This window comes from Vigna umbellata, chromosome 3 (assembly GCF_029865625.1).
Source record: "Vigna umbellata cultivar VRB3 chromosome 3, Vumbellata_1.0, whole genome shotgun sequence".
NCBI lineage: Eukaryota > Viridiplantae > Streptophyta > Magnoliopsida > Fabales > Fabaceae > Vigna > Vigna umbellata.
The window spans coordinates 53,557,780-53,580,404 of record NC_142167.1 but is presented as its reverse complement, the minus strand read 5'-3'; the positions used below and the strand labels follow the sequence as shown (position 1 = coordinate 53,580,404).

The following is a 22,625-nucleotide window of genomic DNA, read 5'->3' as shown; positions in this document are numbered from 1 at the left end:
AATGATGTATTGCTGATCCATGTGTAATAATTATGTTAAAATAATTGAGAGTTCTGTTCCAATTATGAAATGTAACTCCTTTATGATGTTTTGTTTATGATTATGGGAAAGTGGTTTGATTTAACTTCCCTTAAAATGATACACATATAATACCTTAAATATCATAAATAACCTTAATTAACTATATTATATTAGTAAAATTTACTTGAATTTTATAATTGACCTAATTAATTAGCAATATTTATTTGTGAACTTGAAGTAATATGAAAAAATAAACATATAAATAAAAAAACAATTTGTTATCATTTACGTTTTTTTTTACTTTGAATTTTATGGACGGGTTACAAAATTTTAATGTTGGTTTGATTGTTTTTTTTTTCTGTTTGGAGTGGACCTCCTCGTTGATGAGAGAGGAATGTGCAATGGTTCTCCAACACTCAAGTCAATAATAGAGTTAAGATCTATTAGTGAGAGCGAAAGTGATTATGAAGTGGGTATTCCTTGAAAAATACTAGTTTTATTTATAGAATCAACATGAATCATGAACCTATGTTTCTATTACAATAATACTTACCTAAAAGTATAGTAACTATATAATAAATAATAATAAAATGATAAATAATAATCAGCATACCAACTACTAATATTTAGTTATAATATGATAATATAGCCTAAATAGGAGTAAGTTGGGATGCTCCATAATGAAGAGGTTCAAAGGGACATATTGGATCATGTTTTTTAATATGCCTATTCAACCAAGTAAGAACAATTTAAATTTTTAAAATTTGGAAATTCTTGTAATTGGAGGTTTTGTTTAAAAGATTTCATTAAGGACTCAAGTCAACATAGTCAAAGGTGGACCTAATTATACACGATCGAATGTAGGCTTATCACGACTCAATTGGACATGGATCTCACTCAATTTGACTCGACCCAAACCCAACTTGACTTGCGTCAGTCCAAGGTGACTCTAACTTGAATGGATTTGAGGTATGACTAACTCAATTAAGTCAAGGCTGACCCAAATCAATTGAGCTTAAGGAGTGCACGACTCAATGAAACTCGAGGTGTGCCCAACTCAATCAAGCCCAAGGTGGGTCAGAATTGACTCAACTAGAGATAGGCATGACTCAACAAAGCCTAAGGTGGGTTAAACTCTACATGTTCTGATATGGGTTAAATGTGAACTTAACTTAAATCAATGTGGGTCTAACTCTACATGATTCCATCTGAACCTAACTCGATTGGGTCCAACATGGGTCCAATTTGATTTAACTTGACTTAATTGGGCTTGAGTGATACCTAATTAACTCACTTTGAGGTGTATTCAATATACATTGGTCTAATGGTTTAATTCAACTGAACACGATGTGAAATCTATCAACTTGACTTGAATTGGGTGTAATCTGATTTTGATCTAGCACGAACAACATAGTTAACTTGGATTCAATCCAACCTGTAGATCTTGACCTAAGACTGACTTACATAAACCAACTCATGGTGGCTCCTAACCCAACGTTTTTTGCTATTTTAACCTTGCCAAACTTTTTGATCCAATAAACTTTTTCGGCCTTAACTATAGGTCAATACCAAACCCAATAAATTAGGCCAAATTGATAATCCTACGTATATGCTAGATTTTTAAGATATAAGAAAGAATTCCTTTGAGTAAAATTCTTATTCAATCATTAAGAATAAATGAAAAGTAGTTAAAAGAAGAGAAAAGGTAAACTTTACCAAAATCGTTCTATCAAATGTTTTAGTCAAGGTTAAGCTATATACTTCCGTATCAATAATATTAAAGAAGTTTCAACTGTAATTAAATATAATAAAATGTTGTTATAAATTTTAGGTAGGATAAGTTTTTAGCAAACACGTCATATGTGATCCACATGCATGCATTTGGTTCATGTCGACATAATTGACCCTATTATTGTTATTATATTTGGACAAGCAGACCTTGAGCACACTCATTGTAGGACTCATCCCTTTCTAGGTTCGTTTTTCTTACCCCAATCAATGAGGTCATTCTGTCATTATCTACTGTTGAAGCTTTTGAGTCATCAAAGTCCACTAATTGCGTATTGCCTTTTCCAATTCTTATCTTTTGGAATCTACTTATAATCACATTATACATGATATTTTATAGAATAGTATAATTTATTATTTTGTAATATTTTTTACTGTTACTCAGTTTATGAAATCCATCACAATATTATTTTGTAATATTATGTTAAGATCATTATCGATGTTTGAGAAGATGGGACCAGAGGAATATCCTTGAACAGAAAAGCAAACACAAGTGAACAAAGTCATACAATACAACACTATTTTGAATAGGAGATGGTGGTTGATTTCTTCACATCACCGTCCCATTTTCTATAGCATCTTCGTGGAATCGACTTTTGTCTGATCTTGTGGTACAAACTTTAAGAAATAGCAATTGGATGGTTCATTTGATTTTTCTAAGGATCATGTTCAATCCTAAAAGTTAACACTAAAACATAACATAATATATATAATCTAAATATTAATATATATATATATATATATATATATATATATATATATATATATATATATATATATATGTTTCTAGGAAAAGTATAGTTAAACAAATTTAGCGTATAATATACTCGTTCCTTACATAATTAGTCCGATACCTTTTTTCAGTAAGGGCCCCCTATTTTTTTTTTTTTTGTTTTTCCATATTTTGACTAGAAACTTAATTTTAATTTATTATTTAAATAAAAAATATCCCAATTTGTTGAGATAATGTTTTCTTAATAAATTTTGAAATTTTAAATAAAATATACGTATTGTTATTGAAATATTATGTATTACAGTTTTCCAGTTTTACAATTTTAATAATTGTTGCTGAAAAAAATTATTGTGAATTGCTGCAAAACACATATGTAAAGTTCATGTCTTCTACTCATTTCTTAGCAACTCTTTTCATCATTTTGAATCTAAAGTTCAGTTTGACTTGGAAAGAAATAGAATATCTTATTTAAAATAATAAATCTATTGCAACTTTAATATTATTACAAAAAAAGTTATTTTTCGACGGATAATTACTGACAGACAATATTATATCGGTAAATTGAATTTATGGATGGATTTATTGAAAGATTTGGTAATGATTCCTTATCGATGGATATATTCGTTGGTAATGGTATAGGTAAGTTATTGGCGAATATATCCACCGATAATACCGTATACTGTCGATAAATGTTATAAATCATTATCGAGAGAATATGACCGTTGGTATGTGCATCGAGTATATGAAATCAGAAATTGAGATTTTCCTCTCCCAATTTCAATTTGACAAATATCCTTCTTTTCCGATATTCAGAACTTCTCCTCCGTAGTCTCCTTCCTTCGTTCACTACCCCCGACCTTAACCATCATCGTGATTCAGTCTTTACTACTTCTCCATTGCAGTTGAAGTCTGACATTCCCATTCTTGATTTCTTTTCCTCCTAATCGTAATGTTTTCCTTTCTCCATTACACCTCTGTCGTGGAATGAAAGTGCACATGAGGAAGCTGGTGGTTGACGTAAGAGCTTCCATTCTCGTGAGGAAGGCTATTCGAAGGGGTTGCGTGATGAGGGTGTTGCCAATGAGTATAACAACCTTGGAAACCACAACATTCAAAGATAGAGTTTTTTTCAAGCGTTTAGCAATAGTACTGCAGCGTTTAAGAAAGTCAACTCTTAAGGAAAATAACATGTGATGACAAGAGCATTTATCAATGGTTAACTTTGTAAGCAATTGCAGTGTTTATAAATAAGGTATTTTGTAAAGCTAAAACAATAAACACACAATTATTTTATATTTTTTCACTCAATTGAGCTATGTCCATATCTTCTCTAAGAACTCTTAAAGGGTTCCATTATAATCTCGACAAGATTACATGATCATTTTAATGTTATATTCAAATGAGCATTTTAATGTGTGTTTTATGTTGGCATTAGTTCTTTATTTTGTTTGTTATTTAGCTTTTGAACTCCAACGAACAAAGTTCCTTAATTCTTCTTACAAATTTGTCTATTTTTTTTCATCAAATCATATGTACAAGACATAAGACCAAGCATATAATACGAAGTTCATCAAATAGTCTAAAGAATAAGAATGGTTTTAATATGAAAAATGATAAGCGGTGTGTGTTTACATGTGTGTATGTGTGCAAACCTTCTAATATGTGTTTTATGCTTGTTGAAATGCACCCATGAATTTTCTTATTACCATATGGTGTAACCATTATTCTTTGTTTATGCTTATTTTGCTCAATAAAGTCACAATAACAAAGGTTAATGAAAGGTAAAACGAAAAACATCAATGGTGACAATAATCATTCATGTGTTAATGTTCTTATTGGGGAAATGTTTTAAATAGAAGTTTATATCTTACAATTTTTATATTAAAACATAAATAAGGAATCAAAAGAAATGTGATATGCCTTAAGTCCAATCAAATTTGATTATTGTTGTGTGATATTGAATTATTTCCTTTCAAAAGAGAAGTAAAAAACTCCAATGTATTCAAACCTTCCATATCAAGCTTCTGGAGAATGCACATCAAGAGATTAATGCTAAATCAATGTGATGAAGCAATGAAAATCTTCAAATGTCAATATAAAGGAATCAAGTTGAAGAAGAACATGAGATAAAAATAATTACTCGAGTGTTATATAACCTTTTATTATTCTTTAGCTTCTAAGTATTTTTTTGTGGGTGAATGCAACCTTTGTAATACTTCACTTTGTAAAATAACCAAATGAATGTAAATTGCCTTTTCTTTAAGAACATGAGATAAAAATAATTACTCGAGTATTATATAACCTTTTAGTATTCTTTAGCTTCTAAGTATTTTTTTTTTTGTGGGTGAATGCAACCTTTGTAATACTTCACTTTGTAAAATAACCCAATGAATGTAAATTGCCTTTTTTTTAAGAGTTTTCTTGTTACATGTTTTGAGTCTTAGTATGCTCATTATAACTATGAGTAATTTGTATGCTCGTTATAACTAGTTAAAAGTAATTTGTACACTCATTATATAACTAATGGTTATTTTTGTACTTTTTCTAATCATTAATTTGATTAATAAAATATCTTAAAAAATTGTGTCAAAAAGAGAATTAGACACAATCTATATGTTAGAGTAAATTGGTATAAAATTATTTTATATTGTTTTTGTGTTACTTATTCTTTAAGTAGTATAACCTAGTTATGTGTGAGAAGAATATAAGACTATTTGATCTCCTTTACTAATTTTATATATACCACACTAAAACAACTAATTTCATATATCTCCACTTTTATTTTGAAGATTATAAATAACTATGAAATAAAAAGAAAAATATTACAATAAGTGGAGTTAAGAAATTATAACCTCCTTAATTAAAGATAATGATAAAAAAATGTTAAATTTTTTTTTGGTGCTAAAAAGAGTTAGCTGATGACACTTGGTAATTTTTACAATATTTTTGTAGAAGATTCTAAGAATTTTTAGAAATTTCTTCAAAAATATTTGCTTTAGAAAAGTAACTCAATTTTTTAAAGATTCTAAAAAATTTCACTTGAAAGAAATATTTAGTTTCAACCCTTTTAAAAGAAATAACTTTTACAATTAATATGTCTATTCTACATAACGAAAATGGCAAGACAAATGAACTCAAAAACTTCATAACAGAAAATAATCACGAATAAGCAACTTAGATGTTAATTAGATGATGTAAATATCTTTAAAATAAAAATAGTTGGCAGAAAATGTTATTTTTTAAGTTTATAACTCTGTTTAAGTATACATTATTTTGTATCATATTTTTAACTTATTCATTAATTTTAAATATTTAGTATTAGTAACCATAATAATTTGAAAATAGATGGTCTGGTAAGAAGCTTTGTACAACCAAACATATACTTCAATTTCTAACGTGATGCTGAAAGAAGATAAATATCCAGAAAGAATCTACCAGCACAAGGGAATAACGAAACTATTACATGAAGCCTAATACCAGTACTAGTGCAAGTTACTCATTTTGTATAGTTTATGAGTTGGCTATTAGTACTAAACAAGTGGTGATTCCACTGTGAAAAATTAGCACAAAAAATGCAATGAAATGGGCTCCAATATATTTATAGAGAAACAACTTCGGTTCATATAAAGTAAAGCCTAAATGAAAAAAAGGGTAACACACAAACCAGGATGATACAACGCTTACAGAGCTTCATTAAACTTGAGGGAAAATAGCTGAAAGGGAGCAACACTGGATGCTCTGGAGTCAGGGAAAATTTATTTCGTTGTCATCTTCTTTCTCATTACTGTCATCATCATTGTCATCATCATCATCTTCATAGTCTGATTCCAAGTAATACCTAACATGTTCATCTGATTCTAGTCCCAAGTGATCCCTCATGGCCATGGCTTCATCTGACCCTGATAGTAAGTAATTTTTAAGGACTTCCCGGTAATCATCAGGGTCGTGCCACCAAGTTGGGGTATTCAGAATGGCCTCCTCCAACCAAAACTCGCTGTCCTCATCTTCCTCTTCTTTCGGTGCCGTCAGGGTATTGTAGATTAGACCACATTGATACATGGCATTCTTCAGTCGAACACTCTGAGATCCACCGAATAGATACCTGATATAGTCTCTAGCTAGCTTTGTGATTTCCTCGCCAGTGATGATATAAATGTACTGCAAAAAGCATACGTAAGAAATGAGGAATGGCATGTCCTATTAACTTCTAATCATTTTTCATGTCCAAGGTGACTCTAGTATCAGAAGTTTGCACATGGACTTCTAGTGCAAACTTAAAAGCCTACTGCATTCTCAAGTACTTCTGCAATTACCTACTTCTATCATTATTCTGCATCATACACCAGTGCAACTTGTAGGTCTTCTTTCATTAATAATACACATCACAATATGATTTTCTTTTTCCTCATGTTATTCCCACCTAAACTTAAACTTCCCGTTTTCATAATCTTCATTTTCACACCCATTAAAAAGTAATACTTAAGAGTTGAGCTGAATGAAAATCAACTTATTTGTGCACACATGACACATCAAAAGAGAGAGAGAGAGTACCAGAAATATAAAGCCAAGGGTCGCTAAAAACACTTGGAGATTTTCTTCCAACATCCCAGCAAGGCTTTCATCCTCTGAATCACCAGAGCCATCAGGACTACTACCACCACTGCCACTGTTGCCACCTCCTCCTGGTGGTTTGTCTCCCCCGTCACCACCACTGTCATAATATTCACCCTTTTCAATTTGCCGCCGTAATACATCCTCTATTGAGTTTTGACCCTTGAATTTTCCTATAGCTTTCTCAATAGATTTCCATGGGGAATTCTGATTACATTTATAATGTCAGTAAAATGTACGAATATCCCAATCAAAATATATATAACTAGTAGAGTAGTTCTCATTCATTTCCCACAGATTCATGATAGACAAAATTAATGACTATTTTGGGCTTCAGATGCATTGAAAAGAAGAGAGTGGCTTCTACTCTATTCTATTCTAAATGTTTGGTCTACTGCTGAAAATATTTTTGAGAAAACACAGCATCCTGCAGCTTAGCTTCATCACTTATGAACACAATTCTTTAACTAAAATAGTAAGTTGCAGTAACTTGATCGGGGATTTCTCTTCGTGAAAAGATCATGTATCCCAACTATTTGATTACACTCCATCATTTCATATGGATACTATATACATGTTTACATTAAACCTTAGCAAATTATGACATTCTAACAACAACAAACTAAAGCGAAAGTCAAACTAACGTGCAATACCTCTTCATCATTTCCCATCATCCCTTGTTCACCAGCTAAGCAAATATGCAGAGGTTTCCGAGATTGTGAAATAAGCCGACATTTCAGGCCAAAAGATTGTCTTGCTCTTAGGGTGAGTAGAACACAAGAGCAAGGACCAAAACTCTTTGGTAAACCGTATGGTTTTGAATGAAGCTTGTGCAACTGAGATATATTTTTCAGAGAACTCCCGGGCTGGCATGCAGTAACTTGTGCAATGTTCATTTTTGTCAAACAGCTCAGCTACCCCCGAGTTTCAAACATAACATTCTACAATTTCACATAATCAAGCTTCAATTCAAATAGGTTCAGTCAAAAATTTTAAAAACTAGTTACTACCATTAAACATGCTAACAAGAGACATAATGACACGTTTTTAGCATCATTTTCTACAAAAATTTGCACAACCTTCACTGTCAACTTCAACAACTTACCAGCTCCCATAACCAAAACCTCACAGAAAAAGAACATATGAAAATAGTCATTACATAACGGCCTCCTTCCCTCCAAATAGGACCCAGAAAACAATTCACAACAGTTAGGGTTTAAAACGCAGCTTAGAATGTATATCAAATCAAGCTAAAATTGAAAAATAAATCCCTTCCACTAACACTTTTTCTTTTCATGACGTGATTATTAAAACAAACTCCCAAACAAGTGTAAGCTCATAGACACTAGCATTTCACATAATCAAGCTTCATGACGTGATTATTAAAACAAAATCCCCAAACAAGTGTAAGCTCATAGACACTAGCATTTCACATAATCAAGCTTCAATTCAAATCGGTTCAGTCAAATATTTAAAAACTAGCCACCACACTTCTAAACATGCAACAAGAGACACAATGACATATCTCCAGAATCATTTTCATCAAAAATTTATAAAAAAATCAAGCCCACATCTAAAAATAAAAAAATCCTTCCACTAACACTTTCTTTTCATAAAGTGATTATTAAAACAAAACAAAATCCCCAAGTGAAACATGTGGAACTAGTTTTCTGACAAATGAATAAGATAGGCAACATTGTAACACGCATGTTTAGCACCAACAATCAAAATTCTTATACCCAAAAACAATATCAACTCAAGACAACTATTTCTCCACAAAAAGAGTAAATAAGAACAAGGAATGAAACATGTCTTGAAGGAACGAAAGAAACCGTTACCTCAGTAGCGAAGCATCTGATGGCACACGCTGCTCGCTTTGTTCTTCTCGTCTCATCCACTGATACTAGAGAACGCATTGTCGTTTGGAGAAGGTGCGTGCCGTCGTTTTGTACTGGGTCAAAGGATAAATTACCCAAGTAGATCATGGGCTGATGAGACCAAGGCCTCAGGGTTTTCTTTCTCCACCCCTATCGGTATTTGAAAGACAAAATTGACCCTAAACCTATTTATATCATCTTGAAGTAGTCCGAAAGGTATGTGATATTTTCTTATTGTTCAATATTTTGGAAAATATTATTCGGCAATATTTTAAATTGTGTAATATGGAAATGACATGCGGATAGGGATGGGAATGGTAAAATGGGTTATAGTTTATAGATTGGTCTGCTAGTTCATCCACAATAGGGTTGGTCAAATTGAAATTTTCATTATGACAACCTATTTCGGCTTAACTGGCTAAATTGGGAGGCCAAAAATGAGACAGCCCAAATATGCTACACATTTAAAAATTAAAATAAAAAATAATTAAAAAAATATTTTTTATATTATAAACTTTTAAAATGTAAATATATTATATAATTTAATTTATTAACACTTACAAATTAAGTTTTAATTATTAATTATAACAAAATAATTCAACATGTAAATATAATAATTACTTTAATATATTTAATTAAAAGCATTAATTAATTATGATTAAATATATTTTTAATATTTATTTGTTTATATATATATATATATATATATATATATATATATATATATTAAAAAAATTGTAGGTTAATCTACCCTTTAATAAGACCAGTTTCAAAATCTAGCTTATTTTTATTATAGTACGTAAGTTTAGTTCCATCTATATTTTGTGGGTCAAGTCATTATTCATTTTGTCACTCCCTACATGAGAACGAGAGTGTTTCTTTAATAATAAAGACATCCAAATCCAAAAGTCATATTTACTTTATAAGCATTCGTTCAATTGTGCAAACAATAATAAATTTTTAGATTTGAACTCGTATAAGTTTTTTTTTTCCCATTGAATTAAAAAAAGTATTTAAGGGAAGGCTACAAATTATCTATAAGGGAGACTACAAATGTAAGGGATGCTACAAATGATCTATAGGGGAGACTATAAATGTCTATAGGAGAGGCTACAGGTGGACTACAGGAGTGACTACAATTCATTCTTTCATTTCTTGTCCCCACCTAGTTTAATAGTCTAGGTAATTAGTAAATAATACAAGAGTTGACTCTACATTTTGAAACTTAACAAAATGAGTCCTCGGATTGATATTCTAGTCATCCCTATACTACATTAGTGGGGACCAGACTTTGTTATGATTTTAGGAGACAAAAAATCAGTTTAACAAAGTTGTCTAGGACTTCTAGGACTTCTAGGACTTCCAATATCTCCAAATAACAGGTCATCATATTTTAAAATCTAAATCTTTTGCTAAATCTTCTCATCATCTCTTGCATGTGAATCAAGCCATTACTTCTTAGTATCAACCCTCCATCTCTCTCTTCCTAAAGAAGACAAATTCTCTAACTCTACCACTCTTTCGATACTTATACGCTGTACCAGTGCTTCTATCCAAAATATCTCGTATCTCTTTCCAAATCCAAGTCGTACAAAGTGCATTAAATGGACAAGATAAATCACAATCGGCTATGAATAACATTCCACTCTATTTAAAGTTGACTATACTCCTCTCATTCCCAACTTATTTAGTCCTGTGAAAAACCTAATCTCTCACTCTCGCTTTCATACTTTCTCGAATGCTCTCTTCAACTCTTGAGTTCTCATGAGAAATGGCGTCGAAGTTGAGAACGTGTTTCGTATAAGAACATAAATGTGTAAGTTCAAGTATAAATAAGAGTTAATTCAAAGTTCGATTAGTCAATCCCTACCTATATACTGTTTTAGATATACACCATTGTATTCCACCTTTAATATTTTACCTATGTCAAACACACAATGCATGCCTTCTAACTTTTCATAATACTTTCAATCCTCATCATCCAAATTGATTAATTCTCGTAGATGCTCAGTGTTAGGTTGGCTAGTCGAGTATAGGAGGAAGCTGGTTAATTGTGAAGGGATTGAGGGTGACTGACGCACTTTGGAAAAATGTTGATTCCAACTTTGTAAGACAATTGAAAAAGAAACAATAAGCCTCGACTTGCGATGTTCTTAAGGGATACTCAAGTTGACTTCTTGGTAGCTTGGAATAGAAACAAATAAAAGAACATGTTGGTTGTTGGTCGCATGTTTAAAGTCCCACACATAATCTGGAATGCACGCAAAACTGTCAAACCATTAGGATATAGCAAGTAGAGCAATACATTCAATAATAGTAACACTTCCTTCTCGAAGGTTGTCAAAGGGAGGCACAAACCTATTTTACAAAACAAAGTATTGTAAAAATAAGGCTTAATTGCTTTCTTGGTCCCTAAATTTAGCGTTTAGTGTCTTGTTGGTACTCACTTTTAAAAACGCCTCTATTGAGCCCCAATGTGGTATAATTGCATCAATCAAGTCTTGTCCGTTAAGTTAGTAGCAACAAAGTTAAATGATTGGTGTTGTGGCAAAACACTGAGCTAACATGGAAAAAGCAAATTTTTTAAGGAGCTTAGGTGGGTGTCCTAACTATAGTCTTCTTCTTCCTTTTAACATAGTGTCTTCTTCCATCTTTGGGAGGTTGTTGATGAAGTCTTCTTCTTATCTTCTTTCGTTCAGGTTCGTTGTTGCGCTTTGGGTTGGGGTTGGTTGTTGCACTTTGGGGTTGGTTGTTCCTACGAGGTGCGCTTTTGTCCTTGCGCGTATCTATTTGAAATCTTTTGAAACCTAAATCGTCGTCGCCGTAGAGACCACCCAAACACGAGCCTCCCCCATTGTGCCATTAATAGCGGTGAGTTCATCTTCTTCGCACCCAGAAGCTTTTCCTCGCACAAACATGGTAGCCTTCTCCATCAAAAGTTCTTCGTGTCGTCACCTGAAACCTAGAAAAAAACACAAAAACATAAACCCATAACGAATTCATCTCTTTCTCGTGCAACCAGAAACAAGAGAAAACCCCCAATTTGAATCGCGACTTCTCCTCCATCAAGACTCATATTCATCTTCACTAAGATGAACCAACCTGCGAACCATGCCAATCAAACACAAAACCAAGAAATTAGAAAAGCAATCAGTAGATTGCGCCACCATGAGCTCATTGCCAACGCTGCACGTCTTCTTCTTCAACCAACAAAACCCTAATCGCAAGCCATCACGAACTCACCAAGCCTCAATCAAAAATCCCCAAACTCCCTTTCTTTCATCAAACACCCTAATTTTGTTAACACCTAATTGTATTAATTAATTTTTTTTCTTCAATTAAAACCCCTAATATATCCAATTTCCACGTAACTAATGTCTGTCTGACACGTCAATCTGATATATCCCAATTAAATGCCACGACACCAATGGTTGCACAACACACATTCACAAAGAAGTCAATGTTATCGATTTAAACACCGTTAACCAGATAGGACGTGATTGGTGCAATTATACCACTTGAGGATGTAATAGAGACGTTTTTAAAAGCGGATACCAACTAAACTTTAACCACTGAATTTTGGGACAAAGAAAACAATTAAGCGAAAAGTTTAGTGAAAAGTTATTCGTTGGTAAAAAAACTATTTTGGATTTAGCCTAAAAATTAAGGATTGAATAATCCATTAAAATTAGGCTTCTCAAGTCTATGATAACTATTTCGGACCTCAAACATTTTTTAAAGACAACACTGATAAAGTTTCAACTTTTAAAATTAAGACTTAATACCTCTTTTTGTCCCTCTTTATAAGGGAAGTGTTCAATTTCGCCTTACCTTTTTTAAAAAGTTTAATGTGGTTCCAAGTTGTGAAAAAAGTGTCCAATTAAATCTTTTTTTGTCACGGCATTAAATATTTAACGATCCAGTTGACAGCGTGGACTGATGTGTGCAACGTGGTTGTTAACCTTCATAACGTGGCAGTGACAGTGTTTTTCATTAACTGAGAACGTGGCAGTGGTAGTGATTAAAATTCTGAGTTAGGGTTTGCGTATTCGAAATCGCGATTTGGGGATAAGCATTTTGGAGGACCTGCAAATCCAAATTGGGTGATCTTGAAGGTGAAATCTGCAGAGCAAATCCAATTCCGCAAATCAAATCAGGTTAGAGTTTACATTTGATAATTTGAAGTCTTTGAGGTTTTTCGATATGTTTTCATTGTTGTCGCGTTTGAGGGAGTTTAATTATGGGTGAAATTATTTTGTGTGAAAAGTTGTCTTCTTTTGATGCATGATAGTGGTCCCATAGGTCTTACTTTAACTGAAATTAGTGGTCCCCCGTTTGCATTTGCAGGGTTCGGGTAGGGATGTCTGATGACATGTTTCGGGTAGTGGTCCACCATGGTGAGACCTTGATCAAAGAAGTCCCCTTTAATTATATAGGCGAAGAGATAGTTAATTGGGACGTAGACCTCGATAAATGGTGTTATTTTGGAGTATTAGGTTCACTTAACCATATGGGTTACATGCAAGTAGAAGAATTATATTACAGTGTCCAAGATGTTCTAAATAAGGTTGATGATGATAAAGGAGCTATGAACATGATGAATGTGGCTAAGTATTTGGGGAAAGTGAACCTGTATGTTGTGCATGGGGTGGACGAAGCACATGTTGAGGGTGGTGAAGAAGGAATTACAGACATAGTGGAGGGTGTAGTGGAGGTTGAGAATAAGTATGCAGTGGATGTTGACAATGAGGATGCACATGATGTTGAGAATGACGATGCATTGAAGGTTCAAAATGAGGATTTACTGGATGTTGACAATGAGGATTGGTTGGATGTTGAGCATGACGATGCATTGGAGGTTGAGAAGGAGGATTCAGTGGATAATGAGGATGCAGAAGATGATGAGGTTGCAGTGGAGGTTGACAATGATGATGAAGTTGAGGATGTAAGTGAAGAAGCATTATAAGTGGATAATGAGGCTGAAATTGAGGTCGAAAGTGAACAAGTAATTGACGTGGAAATTCAGGATGAAGGGGAGGTTGATAGTGAAGAAGAAGTGGAAGTGGAAGTGGAAGTGGAGGGGAACAGTGATGATGAAGCAGAAATGGATGATCTGAGTGGTGATGAATACGTGGATGATGAAGACAGTGAAAAAGAAACCCAACAATGTAGGGGTTTGTCAGATGATGATTGGGAGTCTGATAAGCTTTTAACTCCTGAAAATAGTGCAAGTGAGGAGGATGACAATGATGATACAATATATGTAGGTCCTTTCTCAAAATATGCAAAGCAGAAGTCCATGGCAGATTACAAGTGGGAAGTGTGCACTATTTTTAGTGATAGGGAAGAGTTTAAGGATGCTATTAGAAGGTATGTTGTTCATGCTGGGAGGGATCTAAAATTTATCAAAAATGATAACCGTAGGGTGAGGGTGACATGCATGGGTGGCCAAGGTAAGTGCCCATGGCTAGCTTATTGTGGTTATTTGCCGTCACGAAAAATTTGGCAATTGAGGAAGATAATTGATACTCATAGTTGTAGTAGGCAACTTAATATTAAACTGATGAATGATAAGTGGTTTGGTGGGCAGGTATTAAAAAATCTCATGTGGAGTGCTGCAACCATTACATATCCCCAGGCTTGGGAGAGAGAAATGCTGAAAATTAAAGAAGTCAATGTTGAAGCATATAAATACCTCATAGCCATTCCCCCAAGGTAACCCATTAGCCATTATATACACTTTAGTGTCACAGATGCATTGTAACCCATTTGAGAATTCTTTTGTGCAACAGGTTTTGGTCAATGTCTTGCTTCACAGGTCAACCAATGTGTGATACCCTTGATAACAACATCACTGAAGCTTTCAACAGTGTCCTCATTCACGCAAGATGAAAACCAATTATCACAATGATGGAGGATATAAGAGTGTATCTCATGAAAATGTGGGCCACCAACAGAAGCAAGGTGGCATCTATGGACTTCACAATATGCCCAAAGATAAAGAAGAGGCTTCAAAAAGAATGTAATTTGTCAAGATTTTGGCTGCCAAGGTAATGTTATCACCACAATTTATATACATTTTGTTATTTACGTTCATTGATGTGCTTTATTTCTTTCAGTTGGGTTGCACGAAAGATTTTTGAGGTTAGGCACACTTCATCTGTTGGGAACAAGTTCACAGTGGATCTGGACACTAAAGAGTGTAGCTGTAGAAAGTGGATGATCAGTGGCATCCCATGCTGTCATGTAATTGCAGCAATGAACTACTGTAATGTTCATCCAGACAATTTTATACCCACTTGCTTCAGAAGATCCACATATGAAGAGATGTATGCGTCCATAATTTTTCCACTCAATGGTCCCTAACTATGGCAATCCACAAATTTCAATGATGTACTACCACCACTGATAAGGAAGTTGCCTGGGAGGCCAAAGAAAAAACGGAAGTTGGAGGCATGGGAGTTAACTAAGGACGACACTTAAATGCGTGTTGGAGGGCATAGGAAAAAGTGTAGCATTTGCCGTCAAACAAAGCACAACAGGAATAACTGCCCTTTACGGCCCCAACCAGCATAAGCAACCCAACCACCAGAAGCAACCCAGCCACCAGAAGCAACCCAGCCAACACAAACAACCCAGTCACCAGAAACAACACAACCAACCCAGCCACCTCCAAGTTCCCAATCATCCTGTCCAACAAAATTCAGAGTCAGAAGAAAACATAGATAGATAGATGAATTGGTTTATTATGTACTGTACTGTCTTTAATTTGGTCACAAACATGTATTGTCTTTTTAGATGAATTGGAGGTTATATGTATTCACTATCATGTACTTTGATGACAAACCTGTACTGCCTTTATTTAATGAATCAAAGTGGTTTCATCATGTTTTGGTCAAAGCTTGTACTTAGATTTGTAATATGTGCCATTAGTCCTCATTCATATGCATTATTGGGTTGACCTATTTCAATATTTTAAAACCAAATGGGGGACTGATTCGAATAATCTCCATTGAATTTAACTTCATCTATTGAATTTTTAAACCAAATGGGGGACTGATTCCAACATTTTGTACATTGCATTGCATGATGTTACACCAACCAAAACACATTCGCATTATCAACGTACTTTTTTCAAGCATCCAAATACATAACAGGTATTAAGCCAACTTATAACAAATACCCAAATTCACGATCTAACTAAATCAACCTAAACACAACTTGAAAATTACAAGGTCAACCACAATACACACACACAAAGCTACAACTAACAACTTCATCCTTTTCTGCAAATCCTTCGCTGCATTTTCCAGCTCACTTATTCTCTTCAGAATTGTGCAATCTTTTTCATCCACGTTGTCTTCACAACACCACTTGAAAAAGTTACAGCAACTCCCAATTGAAGATCCACCCTGTTATTCACCATGTTAGGGAATCTATGAACAAATGCATCAAATCAACTCAAGAAAACATTAATTGAGAAGGGTATACTTCAAACCTTGTAATGAGGACAACTCCAAAAATTTCTCCCAGCATTCTTTGTAGTTCTAGCCACTTTGATTACTGCAATATCACCACAGTAACAAGTAGGGATTAACCCACCTCCCCTACAAGCACCACCATGGGACGAACGAGAAGATCCTTTGGCCCAACTTTTCGAAAACGAAGAACACCCTTGGAAACTCATTCCTATGTCTCCCCAAACACTTCCCAATCCTCAAAGACCAAGTCGGAGGAAACCAAACCCTAACACTTTATTTAATGAAAATCACTACCCACTGCCACGTTCTCAGTTAATGAAAAACACTGTCACTGCCACATTATGAATGTAAACAACCACGTTGCACACATCAGTCCACGCTGTTAGCTGGATCGTTAAATATTTAACGCCATGACCAAAAAAATTTAATTGGACACTTTTTTCACAACTTGGGACCACATTGAACTTTTAAAAAAAGGTAGGACGACATTGAACATTTCTCTTATAAAGAGGGACAAAAAAGGGTATTAAGCCTAAAATTAACAATACTTCAAATATAATTATTAATCCTAATATTATTAACCCTAAGAATATCATCTAAAGAACTTGATATCAAAACAACAATAAAACAATGTCGTAAAAAGTTGTAAATTGTGTTCTAAAAGGCAAAGTCTAACAAAACACTTCTCCAAATTCTGGTCTCAATCAAGATCGAGTCTGGTTCCAACAATTCGTACCATTCACATTCTACCACCACTCCCACTCAACCCCCATAGAAAGCTTCATCGTTAACCAATCATAAACGTAGTCGCAAACCAACATCAAGCGGCTCCAAACACATTAGAAAAATGTCCACATAAGATTAAAACGCAACGCAATACAAGCAGTAGTGTCCTATTATCTCTCTCTTCATTCCGGACATCAAATTTTTTAAAAATAACTTTTTCTTAAAAAGAACCAAGAAAATGGCGATTCATTATTCACCCACTCCTCGTTGTTGCGTTCCGGCGCTGCATCGCACTTCGCCCTCTCGCTCGGTTCTCACGCCATCGGTCTTCTTCCCCACTCCGACCCTCAGGCTATTCTCGGTTCGGTCCCAGGCCTCTGGTTCGGATGCCGTTGGTTCGGCCAAGAAACACTCTCATGCTGCAGTTGGGTTATCATCTTCGTCGTCGGTGATTGATTTTCTCACTCTCTGCCACCGGCTTAAGGTACCTTCCAACTGCTACAGAAACAATCAGTCACTTTTCCTTCAAGTTTTCTGTGAAATTTCTGATCCGTTGGTTTCATCTTCTGTTGTGTGCGTGATCTCGGAGTTCCCAATTTACCCCCTTTTGGTGGAAAAGAATAAAAAAAGATACGGTTTTTGTGATCTTGTATCATATATGATGTCATTTCTTTATGTTGCGTCGGTTGGGTAGGTTTGTGGGTGTCACTTTCCCTTTTTGTTTTCTGTTAATGCTGTTCTATATGGTGGAATCAACGCTTTCAAATTGCCCCTTGTACTGGAAATGGTGAAAGCATCAAAATGTTTTCTTTTTGTTTTGGTTAAGGAAACGCATGCTTCTGTGGATGAAAGTGAGTGCATTTTTTTATTGGTAGTACCATTGCATGAGAAGGGTTTTTTGGGGAATTGGCTGCCTTTTGTTATTGTTGGTAGGTGGCTACTTTCAAATTAGACTATTGGGTTGGTTTATGAGGGTCGAAAAGGGGGATGGTAAAGAAGCTTGAGAAAATGAAAGAGATATTCAATTGGATTTCATTAACGTTAAAGTGAAATTTACTTAGGGCGAGAACACTAGAAGTCTAGGATTTAACTCTTCTAATGGACGAATACTGTGTAAAGTGAGAAAGTAAGGATGAGTTTATCATCATTGATATAAATTGAGTTATATTGAGATACTTCAATTTAAATCAAGAATAGATACACTTTGTTAGGATAGACTCAGAGATTGCCAAACTGTAGCGGGAAAAGCAAATACTCCTTTTCTCAAGAATAGATCATTGGAATACCTCTATTTCTCCGAGTATCAAGAATTACAAAGACCGAGATAAACAAGTTTACCCCCAAAAGGAGTAATCTCTTTTTCTACATTGGAATTTCCATTTTATACAAAGTCAAAAATTTCCTACTCTCTTCATGGTGAAACCAGGACACCTGTATTACTGGAAATAAATTTCTGTAACAAATATAACAGCAAAAATCTGCAACTAATAATAACGGATATAAAACACTATATCTGTCCTCTATTTAATCCTTTTTTTCTCCTATATTAAACCTTTTAAACTGTAAAGGTTTATTATGTACCCGGATCCAGCACTCTTAGTTGTTACCAGTTTCTGTTATTTCTTTATCAGTAGCCACTAAGGTTTACTCCACTGCTTTCATTATTCTTGTAATCATAGGCTATTTGAGGTTTACTATCAGTACATTTTCTTATGAAAGCACATAAACTAACGATAGAGTGATTATTGTCACTGTCAGTAATACATTCTTTCCCATGTCATTTTCATATTCCTAAAGCAATATACATGTTCTAAATGTGCACATTTTGACTTAGGAAGCTTAATATTTTTCTTTTTGTATATATTCTTACTATACATTTGTATGTGAGTATGTTTTAGACTTTTTATGCTGAAGAAAAATAATATGGTCTCTCTTTGTCATGTATATGCCTTGTAGACCACAAAAAGGAAAGGATGGGTTAATCATGGGATAAAAGGTGCTGAATCGATTGCTGATCATATGTACCGCATGGCTTTAATGGCGTTGATTGCTGGTGATGTTCCAGGATTGAATAGAGAAAGGTTTCTCATTTAAATTCTCAATATATATACTTGTGTGATGGTCATTTCTGTTTTGTTGTGAGATGCATGCTTATATTCCATGATTGAAGCTGTGAAAGTAGGGTACATTGCTTTAGTATTGTCTTTGGTTGGATATAGAAACCATTTAGCTTGGAACATATGTCCTATTTGATGAATGTTGAAAGGTTTCAGTGAATTATGTCTTCTATTAAATAGTCGTGGCCTTTATGTTTTTACATTATTTCCTTACTATTCTATGCTTATGTTATATTAGGTTTGGTTACTTTATTGGCCTCTTTGATAAATCTTTAGAATGTCCTTAAAGACTAAAGGGTAAATTACATGGATTTGTGCATTCATCCAATGTTTGGAACATTGTACTAATTATTAAATTTTCAAAGCTATTAGGTTGTTTTATGGCTTAAGTTGCAAATCCTGCTTTGGACCATGCCTTTCTTAGAAAGTGTAACCTAAAATAAGAAACAATTTGTGCTGCTAGAGATATTGACTTAAGCCAGGACCAAACCATTCTACTGCTGTGCTGTTTTATTATTTTTTTTTTAAATCTTGCATTAAATCATGGCTGAACAATGAATTTCCCGTTCCAAAGTTCCTGTGCATGCTTGGCCCCTCTGATCCATTTGCAAAGCTGCTAGGTAATTTCTTGTTGTCACAGATAAGTCAGATACTTCTCTATCTGTGAGATCTGTAATTTGCCTTGTCAATATTATCTGTCTAGTCGGGTGATAGTATAAGTATATTTTTATCTCACCTCACTGATTTTGGTCCAAAACTTTCTTATCTCTGTAGATTCATTGTAGATTCATTTTTATTGCAGTAAGTTACTTTGTTTTTGTTAGGTTTCTTGGGAACAAGAAACCAGATTTTCAGATTCAATAAAGAAATAAGCACTCAAATCTTACTGCACAATGTAAATAACACTCTAATTCTGAAAAACATAATACAAGAAAACATCCAACAGCTTCCAAGGGAAGAAATTCCCTTTACACAGGAGAAGCCCTGTTCTGAAACAAAATACACTCCACAACCATTACTAGAACACCCCCCTCCTTAAAAGACAAAAACTGCCTAACTACTAATTAAAACTTCCCCTATCTGCTGTTTAAATTTCTCCTAACTACCCCTAACCACTTCATACTAACTTCTATGTTTTATTTTTGCCGAATTATCTAAAAACTGTCTACAATGTCCAATACATCACATATCCTATCAGTTTTCTTGCCCCTATTCCTGTTATTTATATTTATTAGATTTGCTTTAGGTTATCCCCTTGAGTTTCTCTTTAAATTCTTTTTTCCTGTTGTACAGGTGTATTAAAATAGCACTCGTGCATGATATTGCAGAAGGTATCTTTCTCGTTTCTTCTGATTGAATTGTTGTTGCATATCCTTATATTAAACCTTAATGGAAATTTTTTTAACAGGATGAATTGCTGAAGAAGTGAAAACTGTTAAACAACTTCTACTTTATTTTTAAAAGCATATTTTAAGCTTTAATTTTACAGTAATTGTTAAGCCATAAAAGAAAGTGGACCAAACCTAGCCTGATAAACATTTGATAAAGGTATTACACGTTTCATTTTCAGTGGAAGATAGAGTTTATAATATGTAAAATAAAAAGGCAAAGTTCAAATAGAGGATGTTGGATTATTTAACTTTGTTGTATGAACTTTCACTTAGTTGTATGTGATTGTGATTACTGAACACATTGTTTTTCTTCAATTATACATAGGATTTCGTTAATGTATTATAACTTACTGAAGTTTGAGTTTGGTTTTGCATTCAATAGCTATTGTAGGAGATATAACACCTTCTGACGGTGTGCCCAAGGCTGAAAAGAGCAGAAGGGAGCAGGAAGCTTTGAATAAAATGTGTGAACTTCTTGGTGGAGGGATGAGAGGTTTCATGAATTATTTTTCTTGAATTTTTTTTTACAGAGATTCTAAATTTTGCATCAAATTTACTGAAGGTCACATTTGTCCTATTACAGCTGAAGAGATTAAAGAACTTTGGGAAGAGTATGAAAACAATTCTTCTTTAGAGGCCAATCTTGTGAAGGATTTTGACAAGGTACAAAGACTCATGTATGAATTTGTTAAAGTGTAAAAAGGTACAAAGACTCCTGAGAGTTGTTATACACAAGGGGTTTAAAACTTTTAGTAACAAATTTAGACAAAAAAAATATCATAGTTAAAGTGTAAAGAGCATTACTTTTTATGCTTTCATGGCATTGTGGTTCATTTCTAATTGTATTTTTGTCCTTTTCCTGACATTCTTATCAGGTTGAACTGATTCTACAAGCGCTGGAGTATGAAGTAGGTACGTTATAAATAGATATATTGCATGTGATAGTTGAATTCTTACTGTGACACCACCTTAAGTTTGGAATTCTTAAGACAGATGAACTCCTCCAGCTCTTTTATTATTGAATGAGTTGATAATTGATAGTTCTTCCTAAAGTGAATTCTACATTAGCTTTTTGCTTCATGCTCTTCACGATACACTTTGTAATGCTATGTAATTAAAACTTGTGCAGAACATGGAAAAGTTTTGGATGAATTTTTCCTTTCAACTGCAGGTAGAATTGAAACTCTAGCTATAAATGAAATGCTCATAACTTTTATTTGAACCTTTGACCACTTTTTCTTTTACCTGCTCTTCAGGGAAGTTTCAAACTGAAATAGGAAAAAGTTGGGCAGCTGAGATCATGTCAAGAAGAAAATCTATATCAGCAAAAAGGGGTAAGTTGATGTAGGGCTGATTATGGTTGGCCAGATTAACAGATAAGCTTAGTTAAACCAGAACCAATAAGCATGATTTTTTGCAGAACTGGGTTCTGGAATTTTAACATAATTTAGGATGACATCTATCTGCTATCCCTGCCTGATAAGTTCTTTTTTTGAATTTGCAATCATTTTGTCTTTCTTGGTGACACTTTTAAACTTAGCTTTTCTCTTCATTCTTTCTTTTTTTTCAACATGGTAGTGTAAAATTAATATCAAATATTTAGGCAAACTTTGTAATTTGTCTAAAATAGTTAGAAGATGTAAGTAATAATGTAATTTTAGTGATGTTTTAGAAGTCAAATGGAATAGGAATATTTTCTTAATCAAATAGTCAGGCACTGAAATCTTAATTTAATGTTAGTTTGAACGTTTTGAACAAATAATGACTATTTTTCAGGGAAGCTAAAATAATTTTGTTTTAATTACACATTTGCACTATTCTTTCTATGGCAGGGTTATTGAAAATATAAGTGACACGATTTTGAAAAAAAAATTGGAAAG

General features: G+C 33.8%; 2 protein-coding genes across 3 annotated transcripts; one reads left to right on the top strand and one right to left on the bottom strand.

The window, feature by feature from the left end:
• Nucleotides 1-6,115: 6,115 nt before the first annotated feature.
• Nucleotides 6,116-9,104, bottom strand: LOC124829616 (uncharacterized). The gene is made up of 4 exons (XM_047303162.2): nt 8,992-9,104; nt 7,807-8,094; nt 7,094-7,360; nt 6,116-6,700 (listed from the first exon to the last, which is right to left on the bottom strand). The coding sequence occupies exons 2-4, from the start codon at nt 8,047-8,049 to the stop codon at nt 6,287-6,289; spliced, it is 924 nt and encodes a 307-aa protein (XP_047159118.1). The 5' UTR covers nt 8,050-8,094; nt 8,992-9,104; the 3' UTR covers nt 6,116-6,286.
• An 8,113-nt stretch (nt 9,105-17,217) lies between these two features.
• LOC124829615 (uncharacterized) lies at nt 17,218-22,272 on the top strand. Of its 2 annotated transcripts, XM_047303160.2 has the most exons (8): nt 17,229-17,721; nt 19,194-19,318; nt 20,648-20,685; nt 21,128-21,238; nt 21,329-21,408; nt 21,621-21,657; nt 21,875-21,916; nt 22,002-22,272. In XM_047303160.2, exons 1-8 carry the CDS (start codon nt 17,476-17,478, stop codon nt 22,091-22,093), a joined length of 771 nt encoding a protein of 256 aa, XP_047159116.2. In that variant the 5' UTR covers nt 17,229-17,475; the 3' UTR covers nt 22,094-22,272. The 2 variants fall into 2 exon arrangements, with proteins under 2 accessions (XP_047159117.2, XP_047159116.2); XM_047303161.2 differs by lacking the exon at nt 21,875-21,916 and having other exon boundaries at nt 17,218-17,721.
• Nucleotides 22,273-22,625: the final 353 nt, after the last annotated feature.

Coding starts and splice junctions, on each gene's coding strand:
- LOC124829616 (XM_047303162.2), bottom strand. CDS start 8,049: ATGAACATTGCACAAGTTACTGCATGCCAGCCCGGGAGTTCTCTGAAA. Junction 7,361..7,806: donor TGATGGGAAATGATGAAGAG/GTATTGCACGTT, acceptor AAATGTAATCAG/AATTCCCCATGGAAATCTAT. Junction 6,701..7,093: donor CCCTTGGCTTTATATTTCTG/GTACTCTCTCTC, acceptor TGCTTTTTGCAG/TACATTTATATCATCACTGG.
- LOC124829615 (XM_047303160.2), top strand. CDS start 17,476: ATGGCGATTCATTATTCACCCACTCCTCGTTGTTGCGTTCCGGCGCTG. Junction 21,658..21,874: donor AGCGCTGGAGTATGAAGTAG/GTACGTTATAAA, acceptor AAACTTGTGCAG/AACATGGAAAAGTTTTGGAT. Junction 21,917..22,001: donor ATTTTTCCTTTCAACTGCAG/GTAGAATTGAAA, acceptor CCTGCTCTTCAG/GGAAGTTTCAAACTGAAATA.